This window comes from Barbus barbus (assembly GCF_936440315.1).
Source record: "Barbus barbus genome assembly, chromosome: 14".
NCBI lineage: Eukaryota > Metazoa > Chordata > Actinopteri > Cypriniformes > Cyprinidae > Barbus > Barbus barbus.
Window position 1 is genome coordinate 25878542 of NC_136742.1, and position 16233 is coordinate 25894774.

At 35.6% G+C, this 16233-nt stretch overlaps 1 protein-coding gene across 1 annotated transcript in view; it reads left to right on the top strand.

Moving 5' to 3' along the window:
* Positions 1 to 16233, top strand: part of LOC306880282 (mannosyl-oligosaccharide 1,2-alpha-mannosidase IA-like) — a 118534-nt gene that overhangs the window by 37030 nt on the left and 65271 nt on the right. Inside the window, exons 3-4 of the mRNA XM_079433725.1 lie at positions 9020 to 9135; positions 15033 to 15113. Coding sequence (XP_079289851.1) covers positions 9020 to 9135; positions 15033 to 15113 — 197 coding nt within the window. The remainder of the gene's footprint in view (positions 1 to 9019; positions 9136 to 15032; positions 15114 to 16233) is intronic.

Below are 16233 nucleotides of genomic sequence, written 5' to 3' on the forward strand. Positions count from 1 at the left end.
CCCCCAAAGCGCTCGCATTTTGGTCACCGTCTAGAGCCCTGATGTAGATGTTATAAAGAAGATAATTTATGTTGGAATATTTTACCAAATCCTATTTTGATGTGTAGGGAATAGACCGATTTTGCAGAACTCCATTTGATATTTTGAATAACAAAATCTACTCTTTGCATCACTCCACTATGGCCCTGTCCCAAATGGAACACTTCATATGCACTTGCGGTCTTACGGACTGACAATGGCTGCCGCGTGCGCATTTCCGTTAAGTCCACGAGACCGTAGGGTGTCCCAATCGTCATTTCAGAGTTCAGAAGGGTTCTCACGAGCGCCCCCTTTGTGGCCGCTATGCGCCCTTTATCCGCACTTCTGCCGAGCCCATACTGGGGCGAGCTTTGCAGCAGACTTCTACCCGACAGTCAAAGCGGCATTACATAACGAAAGTGCGGACTCGGAGAAAGGCTGCGAGGGTTTAGGGTGCGATTTGGGACAGGGCCTATGTGATCAATGCGGCGTGGAAGTGTAATCACAACTCCACGTTCTGTATTCCAATACTGCTTTTGAATTTAGTTCCAAGAGATTGTTTGAAAGTTGACCTGAATATAGATTTCAGTGTCTGCATATCTCTCATAGCTGATTCAGTCCTGCTGAATACTGGCCATTCTGTTCCATGTGCCAATCATCTCAGCACAGAGAGGAGCAGATCCTCCAGACTGGATCCCTGTGTAAGAACCCAGCGTGGACCGAGACACAATCTTGGCTAATGAAGCGCTCAGGTACAGTATGAACTGTCTGCAGTTCCCAAATGTACGTGCTTGTCACTCACGACCACTTCCTCTAATAAAACGCACAGGGAAAAGGCCTACTCCCCTTCTGTATTTTTCTCCACAATGTCCACCAGTCTGATTGTGATTTGGAAATAACTATTTCCCAACAGTGAATGAAGCCATTGTGTGATGGTCCCTGCCATGAACTGTGCAATTAAATAAAAATGCATCACATTTTTAGAAGTGCAGAAGAGCATAGATAAGTGGCAGGAAAGAGGAAGAAGGCATCAGTCTGGCTCTAAGCCCTTGTGTGCTAATTTAGCACAGTGGCTGCTGAACCATGATGTTCTGTCAGTATACAGCCTCACTTGTATTAATGGCCCAACAAAAGTCATATGCTTAGCGGTGTTTGGGGCACAGGTCAGGAACTGAATAAAAAAGGGACTAGCAGAGGTGTTGGATTTGAATTAAAATGGGTCTTTGTTTGGAAGCAGAACTTTACCTTGACTTTTTCTTAACTTGCTTCAGATTTCTTGTTAAACTCTAGCCTTTGATTTGCAGCAAAATATTATTTATATTTTTAAATATTGAAGTTATTAAAACATTAGTATTTTATAAAGCAAATTAATATATTTTTAGCAGCTAAAATATCAATTGTGGTATAAAGTTTAAATATTAATTTAAAATATTTTTATATCTTATCAGTTCATATATATACACTTATAATAATTACTTGCAGGTTTCTTTAAAACATGCTTCTTGATTTGTGGAAAAATATATTATGGCTTTTTTACGTTTTAGTTATTTAAAAATAAATACTTTATAACTATAACAAATAAATTTAGCTGCAAAATAATAGTATTGTGTTATATTATAACATGAAGTTTAAAATATTAGTTTAGAACTTTAATAAATTCTAATATAACACATATATACAAATAACAAAATTAATAACTTTTATTACCAAAATTATGATAGTTGTCATTTGTGTAAATTTGTAAATCTTGAATGTTTATTTACACGGCCATATTTAAAAAAAAAAATATTTTCATGATGGAATTTCATAAGTTGACATTAAACAGCTGGGTCAGTGATCAGGGTAAAACAATAAAATCTATGCATAAGGCATTTGAAAAGCAGCAAAACTAAATAATTTACAGTAAAAATTCCCAAGGCCTTTTTTAAATCTGAACGACGTTCTTAAGCAGGACCCTATGAAATCTATTTTATTTTTTCCCAAATTCAGTTTTATTTTTTTCTAAAATCTGTCTTCTCCGTTTGAATTTTTCTGGATTCTGTTTTTTTTTTTTTTTTTTCAGTTTTAATTTTTCTGGACTCCTTTTTAATGGTCAAAGTAAATTTTATTAATCAGAAAGCATGTCTAATTAATTAAAAGCATGACACTTATACAATTTAACATTAATTTATTAAAAGTATAACAAAAATGACATGTTTAGGGCTGTATGAAATGTTTTTTTTTTTTTCTCACCTTATGTTTTGTTACCAAATTCTGTTTTAGCATGTCTAATTATTTGAATGCATACAAACTATTTTTATTTATTCTTACAGTAGCCTTATGAATTTAATTTTTTTTTTCCCCCTCAGAAATTCTGTGTTGTGTATTTAAAGTTTACTGGTTATCAGATGAAGGCATGAAACATTGATTTAACATTTTAACAAAAATTGATTTATACATTTTTGGCAAATAAAGGAGATTTACTATTAAAATAAAAATATTTTGTGGTTATTTCCTAAATTTTGTAGTAGTAGTAATAGTATTACGTACATTCTACTAAATAATAGTAATATAGCCTATTAACTTTTATTTTGACGGGTTGTGAATACCTTTTAAAGTTCTGTGTGTATATGATATGACGCTAGTTTTACTCAAATGAAATGGTAAAATGCTCGTGAAGTGCATAAACAAACAATGGTGCTATAAAAAAGGCACCTGGCTCTTTTAACAATGTAAGACCGGACTACAGCTGCCATATTGCAAATGACAATTTCTCCCATTCGTTTTTATAAGAGTGAACTCTCTCCCCTGCCCTTATAATGTCTCATATTTTAATATGACCTTCATAAAACAAGAAAAAAAGTTGCAATCTGTTAGTTATCATAAAAATCAACCCCTGAGACATGAAAGTTCCCATAGTTGAAGAAACTCCCATCTGTTTAAAGAGGGTGATTTCAAGCAATGGTTTTAGTGTTTGCGTGTGTGTGTTTTTCTTCTGCCAGTTGGCTGCCTGCTGGCAAACACAAATTGGAGCATCTTTGGTACTAAATGGTTTGATGCTTTTAGGATTCAGCAGACAGCTGTGTTGCACCGGTGTTTGCACGTTCAGCCTTGAATAGGGCTGATGGATTCCTACAGACGCTCGGGAAGAATTATGGTCTGGTTTTGACGGACATCGGCTTATGTGCGTTTTGTTTGTTGCTTGAAGCCCATCGTCCAGTGTCATAGCAGGCTTCAGGAGTCTGGAGATGTGCTTACAAACAGACGAGTCTTCATGTTTCAGCTGTAATCACCAGTCTAATCTTATTTTTGAAGTCATGTATTTTGCTTTAGAAGCTCTGACTAGAGATTGTTCACTGATACAGTCTGTTTATATATTTTCCTCATTACAATAGTGTCACTAGAGGAGGTAATGTTTTACTGTTTGAATTCAGTAGCGACCGTACCCTGCTGCTGAATCTACAACCCTGCGGCAAAACTATTTATTATTTTTTTAGCTGAGTTGTGAACTTGCAGTCTGAATTGAATATGTTGAGGATATGGTAAAATATAGGACAATAAACAAACAAAACACTACTTTACGTTGCTCTTATTGGTTGCATGCACAAACAAATGAACAGCACAATCAGTGATGTCTAATTTATGAACAAATTACTGGTTCTTTTTTTCTCAGTGCTTTTTAAAAAAAGCCCCTTTGAATTTTACATTGTATAAAATTAAAATATACATTTTTCAAAATATCTGTCACAGAATAAAGTCATATAGAAGAATTGTCAAATGTAAATTGAAACTACATAAATTATCAGTATTGTCTTGACTGCATGATTATTAGTTATATGTAAATACTAATTCAGTGCTGTTTGAGTTTTATTGAGTAGGTGTGTTATTGAAATAGCTTGAAACTTTTACTTTGTATCCCAAGTTTGATTATTTGTAGACATGCACCATGGGGGTCAAAAGGTCATTTCTTTAAAAAAAATGTCCTGCCAGATAATGGTCTTTGAATTACTGTCCAGTATCTGTCAGCCCAGAATAAACATTCAGGATTGTACCACCTTGCAGATGCTGCCAATGTCAGTCCCCTGCCAAATTGCTCTGGAGGTCAACCTTCATTTCGATAAGACCGCTTCCAGGAGGTTCACTCGTCGTAATGGCTTTCTTTCAGATCCCAAATGAGCGGCCATCTGTTATACAGGCCTTGCTGAGATGAGCTCCAGCACGTGATGTTACCGTCAAACATTAGTGTTCTTGTTAGTTTTGCCCCTGCTTAAGAATGGCCAGTTGTTGGTTTCATTGATTAATCTATAACATGCACTGGGATGGAAGATGGTTCAATAGTTGATTATACTTTCGACGTCGGATTGTTATCGTCTTTGACCCATAACCTTCTCAAGGGGTACAACTGGTGATAAGATCGAATCTTTGTATTGATAGACAAGCAGACTGGTATCCCATCAACTCTAACTTAAGGTCACAACACGCTCTCAGCAGAAATCCATGACTGTGAATAGCTTTATCAGGTCATTAAGTGCTGGTTTGTAATTTACCAGTGTAATTGGAATAGATAAAATCTGTTTATAGTGTCTAAGAGACTCTGTTAAACCTGTGCAGTGGACATCTCAGAGGATACGATTGTATAGTTCTGATTTGGGTCGGCTGGGTATCGTTCAAACATGTTCGATACCGATACCTTGAGTTCGATACCGGTTCCTGAACGATACTTTTTTTCGATACCAATTTTATGAAATCAGTTTTAACAAGATTACATTACCTAAAAAAAAAAAAAAAAAAAAACTTTTTTTTCAGCTTGTTGATATTTATACAGACTCAAAGACTCATCTCCTGAGCCACTCCACAAAGGAACAAAATGTATCCAACACAATAAATAAGTGCAAATAATTTTAATAAAGCTCAAATAGTTTTCAGTTTACACTAGTGCGTGCTCGTTTTAAAACGCATAGCTCAGACAGAATCATCATTTCTATTTATTCTAGGTTGTTAAAGACTTCAAGAAATTGAAAATCTTTATCCACTTTCATAAGTGGGTGTTTTTTTTTTTCACCATATGTTTTATTGTTATTAATTTCTGTGCAGTATGTCTAATAATTTGAATGCATAAAAATAACTTGGTTTATTCAAATTTATTCTTAAAATAGCCTTATATTCCTCAGAAATTCTGTCTTCTGTATCTCGTTTTCAAATGAAGGCATAAAACATAAATTTGATTATAAATTAGATTGAAAATCAAATTTGATTAATTTATTTTGGCAACCACAATTTTACTATTAAAATTAAAACATGGAAGAAATGCTGTGATCATTACTTAAAAAAAGAAAAAAGTTTTAATAATTTTAATAGTAGCCTAGTAGTTGCAGTATGTACACTCTGCTGAACAATATTAATATATTTCTGCCGCAGTGTCTTCCAAGTTAAACCGAACTTTTATTTTGTCGGGTTGCCATGAATATCTTTACAGTTCTGTGTGATATGACGCTAGTTTTACTAAAATCAAATGGTAAAATGCTCATGAAGTGACTCTCAGAGCAGTTCTGGAGATGTTGTTCGTGTGTTTATGTCCTCATTTAGACGGCAGACGCTGAAATCACCGAGAGCGTCACGCGCGCTTCAGTCTGTGTGTAGTAAACAAAACCGCACGGTGTAGAGAGCAGACTGCTCCGGGCGCTTTCGAATCACTCTCGCGAATGTCAAACACTGATCAATCAGCACCGCGTCACTTCTAGTCAAACACACCTAGTGCTGCAGGCTTATTGGCTCACTGACGTTGATGAGATTAACCCCTTAGGTATCGAAATTTGGTACCGAACGACAAGATGTCAATCTTGTCGATTCATCTGAACGACAAAATACATTACCAAGAGTCAAGTCAGACATTCGACAGTCATAATTACTGACGTTAACACATCGGACGCCTCACAGATACAAAAATAATGTTTTATGTTTTGATTAAAAGATAGCATTAAACGTAATTTTTTACACTTTTACAATAGTGCTCTCATTATAACGTTATGTATATGAAAGAAGTTATTGTTCTGCATTTCTGTTTTGAGCTGCGCGCACTGAAGATGACCAGTAGAATGAAGCATCTGATAGCAGGTTTTTAATCAATGGGATTTAACTCATAATTGATCTCATATAGTATAAGCTTCATTATTTATACAACATAACGTTAATATATGTAGGCTATCTGCACAAAATGCCCCAAATGCATGAATGTGTCTGTGCGGCTCTGAATGAACTCAGAACGCGTTCTTCACGCAACAACGTGCAGAAACATGGAAACGAAACTCTAAAAATTCACAGCGTTTAATTATAATAGTGTTCTCATTTTAATGTTATGTATATGACAGTCCCAGTCATAGTTATTAATATTCTGCATTGTTGTTTGTCCTGCTCGCGCAGCGCGCTGAAGAGAATCGCCGTAGTACTACAATGAAGCGCTTTACCAAATGCATCTTATACTAGATAAATAATATATACACGATATATATAAAGTGGCTGAAATGTTTTGAAATCACTTGTACCCTACATGATCCAATCTTTCTCTCTTCCTGTGTCAATTTGAGTCTTGAATTTAAGATTTAAATCCCTGCCGCCAAGATGCATCTGTCGGTCACGGATTATGGAAAGTGAAACTTAAATCTATAGGGGTGGTTGGATTTATTCACGCACGTAAAAATATTAATTTAAAGCTTGCTGCTTTTCAGATTCTTATTGACAGCCCTATATATACGTCATCTTAAATTTTATACAGTTGACTGTTGACAAATTTGATGAAGGGCAACAGCTCCATAAATGCAGTTATGCCCTAAAATTCTAGATATCGATACAAAAAAAATGTATGAGGTCTATGGTCTAATGAACATCTATGACCATATTAATACGCGCACAGCCTCATTCTCTCGGTTCACCTTTGCTGCTTGAATTTCCCAAGCTCATGTCCTTTTACTTCAGTATTGTAGGTTAGCATGACACTCATCTTTGTCCGTTTCCTTGGCTTTTACAAAGTGTGTAGCCTACAGTAACCTGTGATTTTGGTTTAGGGAGCAGTGTTAAAATAAGGGAATAATGACTTTAGACCAAAGTAGTCCGAGTTGAAAAGGCCACGTCAGAGCATAAAACTTCTGTGACGGGGCGATTTTGCAGCATGAGACTGTTCTGCCTAAAGAGCAGTGTGGCTGTAGAAAGCAGGAGGGAATTTTTGATGTTTTGTTTGATATGCACATCCTGTTTCTCTTGACACCTCGTTGTGGTCCTCTTTCACTTGTGGAAATGAAGGGGCATGGTATGCTTGCATCTCCCACGTTTTTCTCCTTAAAAGATTCTTGGAAGTCAAATCCATGTTTTTTAAAAGCCAGATATCCGAAAGCAAATATATCAGACAGTTAATGTTTTTCCTGTTCAAAATCTTCTCACCAACGCTTGCAGTAACTTACTCTCTTGGGGATTTTCCATCATTTCATTGGCTCTCGCTAAGGAAAGGCGTGTGAATGCTCTGCTGGAGGTGTTTGAGATGTTCTGTGCAAATATTGAACACCCTAATTCTGTTGTGTCTTCAACATCACTAAACAAAGCCAGGTCTTTGCATTTCTTGAAGAGGGTCGCATGCAGTGCCAGACTTTAATTATTAAAGTACAAAAAGCAGTGTCGCCCAACCTGCTGCGTTCATAATCGGTACAAATGCCAAAACTGCTGGCGAGCATCTTTCGTGTTGTTGAAGAGTTATGCCAGTTACCATATGCCATTTTCTTTCCCAAATTTGTTTCATAACATCAGCACCTTAATTGGTTGCATTCATTTTTCTTTTTATCATGTTGTCGGAGAATCTTGCTGGGAAATGCTGCCTAAAATATTTGTGAATTGACCTGAAATAGGACAGATGGGTAGATATGATTGTTTTTCTTTGCATTTTGAGGCCAACATAAAATTTGCAGTTTTCAATTAAAAACAGAAAAAATCTGATCAATTCCTGCTGTCTCTTTCTTTATTGTACTTATTAAATGTATATTAAATGTATTTTAAATTATATTAATTTAAAATGTTAATTTAAGTTTTAATAAGTGAATAATTATTATAATTATTATAAATGCATTTAATAAGTTAATCATTATTAATTATTTAAACAATTATAAAAATATTTTAATCAAGTCATACATTTATAATAATAATAATAATAGCAAACACATTTTTAAATTACATTTTTTTTTGGACATTTTGTCATATAAAATACAAAATAAAATCACTATTGAAGTAATAACAATAATAATAAAAAATAATAATAATAGGAATAGCAATCAAATTTTTAAATTCAAACAATTTTTGTAAATTTGTAACAAAATAATACAAAATAAAAAATATTGTTGAAGAAATAATAATTGTAAATTTGTCAAATTGTAAAATAAAAATGCATAATAAACTATTTTTGAAGAAATAATAATAATAATTTTATTTTAATAAGTTGTATTATTGTTGTTAATAATAATTGTATTATAATAATTACATATATTAACTAGCTACATTTTATTGCACAAACATGTTTCATATTTGAGTTATCATTGGGACAATGTTTAGTGAATCTGAATTTTTGTTCACAATAAACTGATTCAGTAAATAATTGATTCATATAGAACTGAAGAGTCAATGTATTTTCTTCACTGTCTTTGACAACACCAGAGAGTTATTGAGCGTCTTCCTTTCTTTTATCTACTTTGATGTTTTCACGTTATCTATAAAATACTGAAGTAATCTGACATGGTCTGTGTAAGATCTGTTCGTCTTAACCTTGGCTTCCCTTTGAGGGTGTTAACTCGCGAGGTTTTTATTTGTTGTAGGCTTGTAGCCATGGTTTGTTTGCTCTCTACAGGATTTAGGCAGGGCATTAGGGTCCATATCTCAAAGGCTCTGAGGTCTTTATCATAAAGCTATCGGTTTATTTCAGCTCTGATCCTAGAGGTAGCCCCACAGGAAGCCTTCTCAAATGGTTTGTTGTCATATTTATCCACAGGTAGTCTCAAAGGAGCCACCATTGTGGATGCGCTGGACACGCTCTACATTATGGAGATGTATGATGAGTTTGAGGCTGCTACCGAGTGGGTGGAAAGGAACCTAGACTTTAACATGGTAAGACTCAAGCTTTTTATACTCCTTTTTGTTGAGCTGGTTGATTTTTTTTTTTTTTTTTTTAATCATTAAATATTTCTTTGCTATAAATTTGCCCTTTAATAATAGAGCAGATTCAATCAGAACAATGACTTTTTTTAATGGAGCTTTGAGAACTTTTAGGAACTATACTCTCATTCCGGTGTAATCATCAAGGAACTTAGCTGCTGTACCATGGCTGCAGCAGACGCAATGATATTACGCAGCGCCTGAAAGTAGTCCCCAGCTAGGTAGTTATGTTATAGAAAATATATAAAAATATCGAAACTCTTTGGTCATTTTTGAGCGAGATGGTCTAATCCGATTCAATGATCTATGCTAAGCTAAAGCTGAAGAAAGCTGGACTCTTATTTATTTCACTTGCAAATTTGTAATAATATTTCACAATATTGCTGTTTATACTGTATTGGTAAGCAGAGACTTACAAAAGCATAAAAAAAATGAAACGGCAAATTTTCAACGATAATATATTTAGAATATAATTTATCAGAAGAGCTTTTTTCTGCTTTTTATGTGACTCATCCAACTAGATTTTAGAGGTGGAATTATCTGGCTTTTATAAACGTCAATACCTCTTCAGTAATATGAGAAGTGCTGAACGGTTTCATCTTCAGAACTGAACCCACTAGGGAAATAGAAGGACTGAGACCAGCAAATGAAGGCAGAAATCTGATTAATGATGAAGAAAGTGAATAGCAAAAGGGAATCAATACTGCGTTCAGATCACTCCAGAAATGACTAAACAAAGTTGATGAGCGAATTAAGACGCAGAATAAACCAGACAAAAAAAACACTTTGTTTATTCGATCGGTTCTCTGCATCTGTATGGTGAGGTAATTTCATTAGACATTCTGCAGGGGTTTTCCGTTAGTTAAGCATCGGAAGTCCTTCAGTACATCCTAGCACCTCAATTTAAGGCAAGAGAGTAGACTGTATCTGGGTCCAATCCTTTAATGAAGAGTGTTAAACAACTTTTAATTGAAAGGCTTTTCTTTCTACCCTCAAGCAATTCCAACAAAGAAAGAGTCCACAAAAATCCCCTGTGAAACAGTTATTAATATTCAGCTTGTCTCTGGAATACTAAGCAACCCATTTCTGATGCACGAAAGCCTCTTGTTTTAGCAGAATAATTGTAGCCATTGGAAGTTTAGTCATGCGGCTTCGTTTGACCTCCACTATCATCCGGTTATCTTTGAAAAGCTAAAAGGTGTTTAGCTGTGTAAGTAAAGGCTATCTGTGAATCACGCTTATATTATCATCTGTTTCAAAGGTTTTACCAAAGCGCGGTTCAGTCTTTGGCAACTCATTGATTATTTTGGGAGATATGATTAATCTGTTTATTCTCAGTATTTTAGTTGTCCAGCGTTTTTGGTTTATCAGGTCATTCCTGAATCCTCATTAGCACATTCCGTTGTTTTACAAGTCATGATCAGATTGCTTGACGGAGAAATCTGAGCCTGGAGCAGAACGGAGGAGGAGAGTCACTTCACTGTATCAACAGTCCTGATCTCTCATCTTTTATGCTGTGGGATTCTTTTATTCCTGTAAAAGCCAGCATCATCGAAGGTCAGATTCACCCACTGCTGTAAAAGACCGCTATGTTGCAGTGACCACAAATCCCAACTGGACTCAAACCCGAGTTAGATAACCTTTCACACAGAGACACTATACCGCTGCTGGATCGAAAAACCTCATCAAAAGCATAAAAATAGAAATCCCTTCCCTTTTTATGAGTCCTAACAATCAGAGACACGCCATTAGATACAGAACCCAAGCACAGTATGCTTCATTGTATCCATCTGTTTCCATTCTCTCTAGTTCAGACTCATCTGAAGTTTGCTATAGAGATAGAAGTTACTTATTTGTGACCCTGGACCACAAAACCAGTCATAAGGGTCAGTTTTTTAAATTTGAGATTCATACATCATTTGAAATCTGAATAAATAAGCTTCCTATTGATGTATGGTTTGTTATGATAGGGCAATATTTGGCCGAGAGACAACTATTGAAAATCTGGAATCTGAGTGTGCAAAAAAAAAAATCAAAACATTGAGAAAATCGCCTTTAAAGTTGCCCAAATGAAGTTCTTAGCAATACATATTGCTAATTAAAAAGTAAGTTTTGATATGTTTACTGTAGGAAATTTACAAAATATCTTCATGGAGCATGATCTTTATTTAATGTCATAATGATTTTTGGCATAAAAGAAAAATCAATAATTTTGACCCATACATTGTATTTTTGGCTATTGCTACAAATATACCCCAGCGACTTAAGACATGGTCCAGGGTCACATTTATGACCGCTTCTTATAGTCTTTTAGTCTTTCTTAAAGGGGTCATATGATATTCTTTATCAAAGTTAAGACACTGCCACGGCCTCCTAAAACGGCTCATTTAAACACGCCCCCACATGTCTACGTCACGGTGTGGGAACATTTGCAAAACACCTCCCAAATGTTTACGCAATGAAAGAAGGCGGGATGATTATTCTCCCTGTAGTATTGTTGCTGCCGCCGGCACCATGTCGTGGAGATAATGTCGTGGAGACCACTGACGATTCAAACACGAGTTTTGAGCAGTGTAGAGTAGTGCTTGTTGTTTGTTGTTTCTCTGATCACAAATGCAGACATGGTGCTATGTTGGTGTTAGACATGACTCGTTGCGCCTTGTAAGACTGTATGAGTCGTTATAAGTAATTATGTCCCCACTGGATGCAACAAATGCCTCGTTTATGATGCGTTTTATCCCCGTTGGAACACAACTGAAGTACAAAGCCTATAATTTAGATAATAAATAATAGTTTAGCATTCATATACGTTACATCGCAAATATGGAAATATTATGGGATATTTGGATTTGTGACGAATGAGAGAGGATACACATCACGAGCACAAAGCCCCATTTCACACACTGTAAAAAAAAAAAAAAAAAAAAAAAAAGTTGAGCCAACTTAAAATTAAGGCAACCAGCTTCAGCAGATTTTTGAGTTCTCAAGTTATTTTTGTAGGAGATTCTCAACTTTTTGTTGTATAAACTTAAAACAACAAGTTGAGAACTCAAAAATCTGCTGAAGCTGGTTGCCTTAATTTTAAGTTGGCTCAACTTTTTTTTTTTACAGTGCAGTTGTGTGTGCAAGCCTTTAAAGCAGGGGTGCCCAACCCTGTTCCTGGCATTCGACTGTCCGGCAAAGTTCAGCTCCAACTCTAATCAAACACACCTGAAGCAACTAATTGCGGTCTTCAGGATCGCATGAAAATAAAAGGCAGGTGTGTTTGATTAGAGTTGCTACTTGGTACATTCAACCAGTATTTACCATAGGCTACTTTCAAAACAAAAATTAAAATAGGAAAAATATGCAATCTGAAAATAATTTAATAATTTAATTTTTTTTATCTCAGTAAAACACAAGATTTGGTTTTCAAAAAGCCTTTTTCCAAAAAGTACATCTGGAAAAAGGAGGGTCGTCTTATATTTGGGTCAATATGGTATTTTTTTACACGAATCTGTAATAATCATTTCTTTATTACCGTTTAACTGAACACAAACATAATCTGAATTAGTATTCCTCATAGGCAAAGCAATTTTTGCTGACTGTATCTGTGACTATATAGATGACCGTCTTAGTTGTCTGTATCTTAACTGTCCTCCAGTCTGTTGCAGAAGAGTTTTTTTTTTTTTTTAAGCCAAGGGTTTTTCCTTTCCTCATCAATATCTGTGATTTAGTTCACTTTATTTTTTTCTTAGCATAGCTAAGGCCTCGGTAGCTCTTAAATAATTGCAGAGTTTGCGGAGTCAGTGGAGGTTTTGCTTGGCTGCTTTTGTCTCTTCTATCTTCTACTGATTCCCCATTGACTTTGTACATATTCATGTGTGCAGGGAGATGATTTCACAACACTCAGAAGTGAACTTTTGAAGTGTCTTGTGGAGGTTTTTGTCGGTATGTTTGCCCCACTTTTTTGTTTTACACGTCAGTCCAATTCACGGTGGCTGAGCAAAAGGATATTCTCAGGCTTTACCATTTACACCAATGGTTCTGACCAGTTTTACCAAGGAGCTTACAATGTTTACCTGAAGTTTTTCTTCATTTTATATTTTTCCCCAACTTAACATGTGCAAGAAAGCATTTGTCATGGTCTTTTTGTGCCAGTTTCTGACAGATCCCTCTATAAACCACAAAAGGCTTGAGTCATCATCTGGAAACATCTGGTGCCCCGTTGTCACTGGAACCATTTAAGCATTTGAGAGGAGGCTATCCATAACACCCCCAACCACCCCAAGACATCAGCCATTTATCTTACCCTGAACCGGATATTTACCAATGTGATGCAATTTTTTTTTATCTGCTGCGCCACCTGTGCGCCGTCATGAAATGGTTTTGATGGTGCGTGAAGCCTATGCTAAGCAATAAGTGGGTCATTATTGTTTGGTTGCCCAGAGACGGTGCAGAGACACAAATATTTCACCTCATAAACCATCAGACGAGACTGTATAACGCTACTTGGCAAAGGCTAAATGAGACTTGCGGTTTCATGCCGCAGGTTACACAGGGCCAGATTGAAAAATTAATGCAATATAATGCAAACTCTTCCAAACTACAATTACTGCTCTAAGGTACTTGGTTGAGTTTAGGTTGTCCAAACACCCACAATCTCTTTTTTTTCTAGTTTTAAATAGTTTAAAACTGTGGTTCTGAAACTTTTTAGCCCTAATACCATTTTTGAATTAAATTAGCACTCTGCACCAACAAGAAAACAAAGAAAATGTAATCATTTTGTTGGAATGTACTGCTTTAAATGCCACTAGGCAATGTTTTTACTCAAATGGATGTTTAAAAAAAAAAATTCACTAAGAAAAATCCTTTCTTTTTAGCTTTCAGTTTTTCGTTACTACTATATGTTGCTGCTATTTGTTTCTTTAAAAAATCATTGATCTTGCCATAGATGCTGCTTTGGCAATTAAAAAAAATAAATAAAAAAATAATATAAATATATATAAATAAATAAATAAATTTACACTGTAAATATGGGCTATTCACGCTATTTAGTCTTAAATACATGAATGTATATTAAAATTGGAATAAGACATAAGGTAAACATAGAGAAACATGAGTATACAATTAAAATTTGTAAAAATAACTAATTAAATGTATAATTTGTATAATAATAATAATAATAATAATAATAATAATAATAATAATAATAATCATCATCATCATTTAAATATTTTGTTATTTAAAGATTGTTTTATATATTTAGAATAAGATATCTTTTAAAATATACTGTACAGGTAAAGTAAACATATTATATTGCTATTTTATATATATATATATATATACTAGTATAAAACTGTTTGAAAGCATATTGTCAGATGTAATAGTGCTGTAAGTATTCTTAACTGCAGATAAATATAAGATGAAAGTATAACATCAGAGAGGTTTTTTGTTGAAATTATATATATTTTTTTATTATTATTTGAAGATACTCTCAGAAGCATCCTCTCTTTATAGCTCTGTATCCTGTGAGTGAGTGTTTTTGTTAATGTAACATGCGCCATAGGATTCCCCTTTCTCCAGCAGCCATGGTTTCCCAGATACACAGAAAATATCCACACTCAGATTTCACCCTCCTATGGGATCTTGTTTGTATCTGTACTCAATCTCAGCAGAGCTTTATCAGCTCTGTTGTATTGTTTTCTCTCTTTGTATTTGGTGTGTGAGGGCGAAGTGTGTTTGTAGTACTCACACATTTTTTTTCCCCCGCTATTGTTACAGTCTGCAGTTCAAGGTGAGCCAGTCGCGGTGTTTTTATGAGCTTAAATATTCACCTCTTTTTGTTTTCCTGTGTTTTATTCCCTCAGAATGCCGAAATCTCCGTCTTTGAAGTGAACATCCGTTTCGTTGGAGGCCTGCTGTCCGCCTATTATCTCTCAGGCAAAGAGGTATGTAAACCTGGAGAGTACAGATGTTTTTTCATGTTTTACCAGACTGAATGTGTGCATATGGCCAAAGGATTTGATATGCAAGCTGGCTATAATTGACACGCCGCCTGAAGGAAGCTGGAAGCTTATAGCACGCATTTGTTCTCGGTGCATTTAAAGACCGTTTCCTTGAATCTCTGTGTGAAACTGTTGGAAATCAGTGACATTTATAGTTGGCAGGACACAATAGGCCTCTCAGGAGAGCCACAGGGGCCTCAGGTCTGTCTTGTCCCGGTGGTCCGGCTGTTTGCCCAGACATAGAGCCAAGTCAAACAAACACACACACACACCATCCCACTTAGAGCTCGTTCTGAGATCCCGGCACATCCAGGAAGCTCTGTGCCCACTCTGCTAAATTGAAAGCCTTTTTGAAACCAAAAAAGATGTTGGACTCTCAAGCGTGACCTGAAGCACACACACAAAGCCCATTTCCAAGGCTTCATTGAATCAGGCTAATGCAGAACTTTGCTCATATTTCCGATCTCCCTTCCTGTAAATTAGATTTTCCCAGCAGCATTTGGCAGAACGTGAAGGATCTGATTCAAATCAAAAGAGTGGCATTTTCTGCTGATACTCGGGGCTTTCTCGTTGTGTCCCGCAGCAAATGTGTTCTCGGTGATAGTGTAAGCTTTAATTTGTGCAGTGCGAAACAGAGCTTTGTCCGGAGAGGAAACGGATCACCGTGTGAGCTGCGTCGGGCTTGTGCGGTTGTGTTGATGTAAGGCAGACCCTTCAGCAGAACAGACATCTCTCATCTCCACTGTGACTCTTCCTCCTACTAGCACAGAATAGCTATACTAGTGCTGCAGAAGAAAGAGGAGTTCCTATGGGTAGCGTGTTATTTTTCCTGGAGGAATGACTCAACGAGCTTGAGCGTGTACGATGTTAAACAGTTGTTCTTGTATTTCATGTTTTATTAATGGTCTTGAATAGGAGAATATATCTGAGATATCTTAATTTTTATTATTTTTATAAAAAAAAAATATATATGGTTTCCGCAAAAATATTAAGCAGCATAACAGTTTTCACACACCTATCTCATGTAACCCGTCATACAGAATCTCAGTGTAGGATGACATAT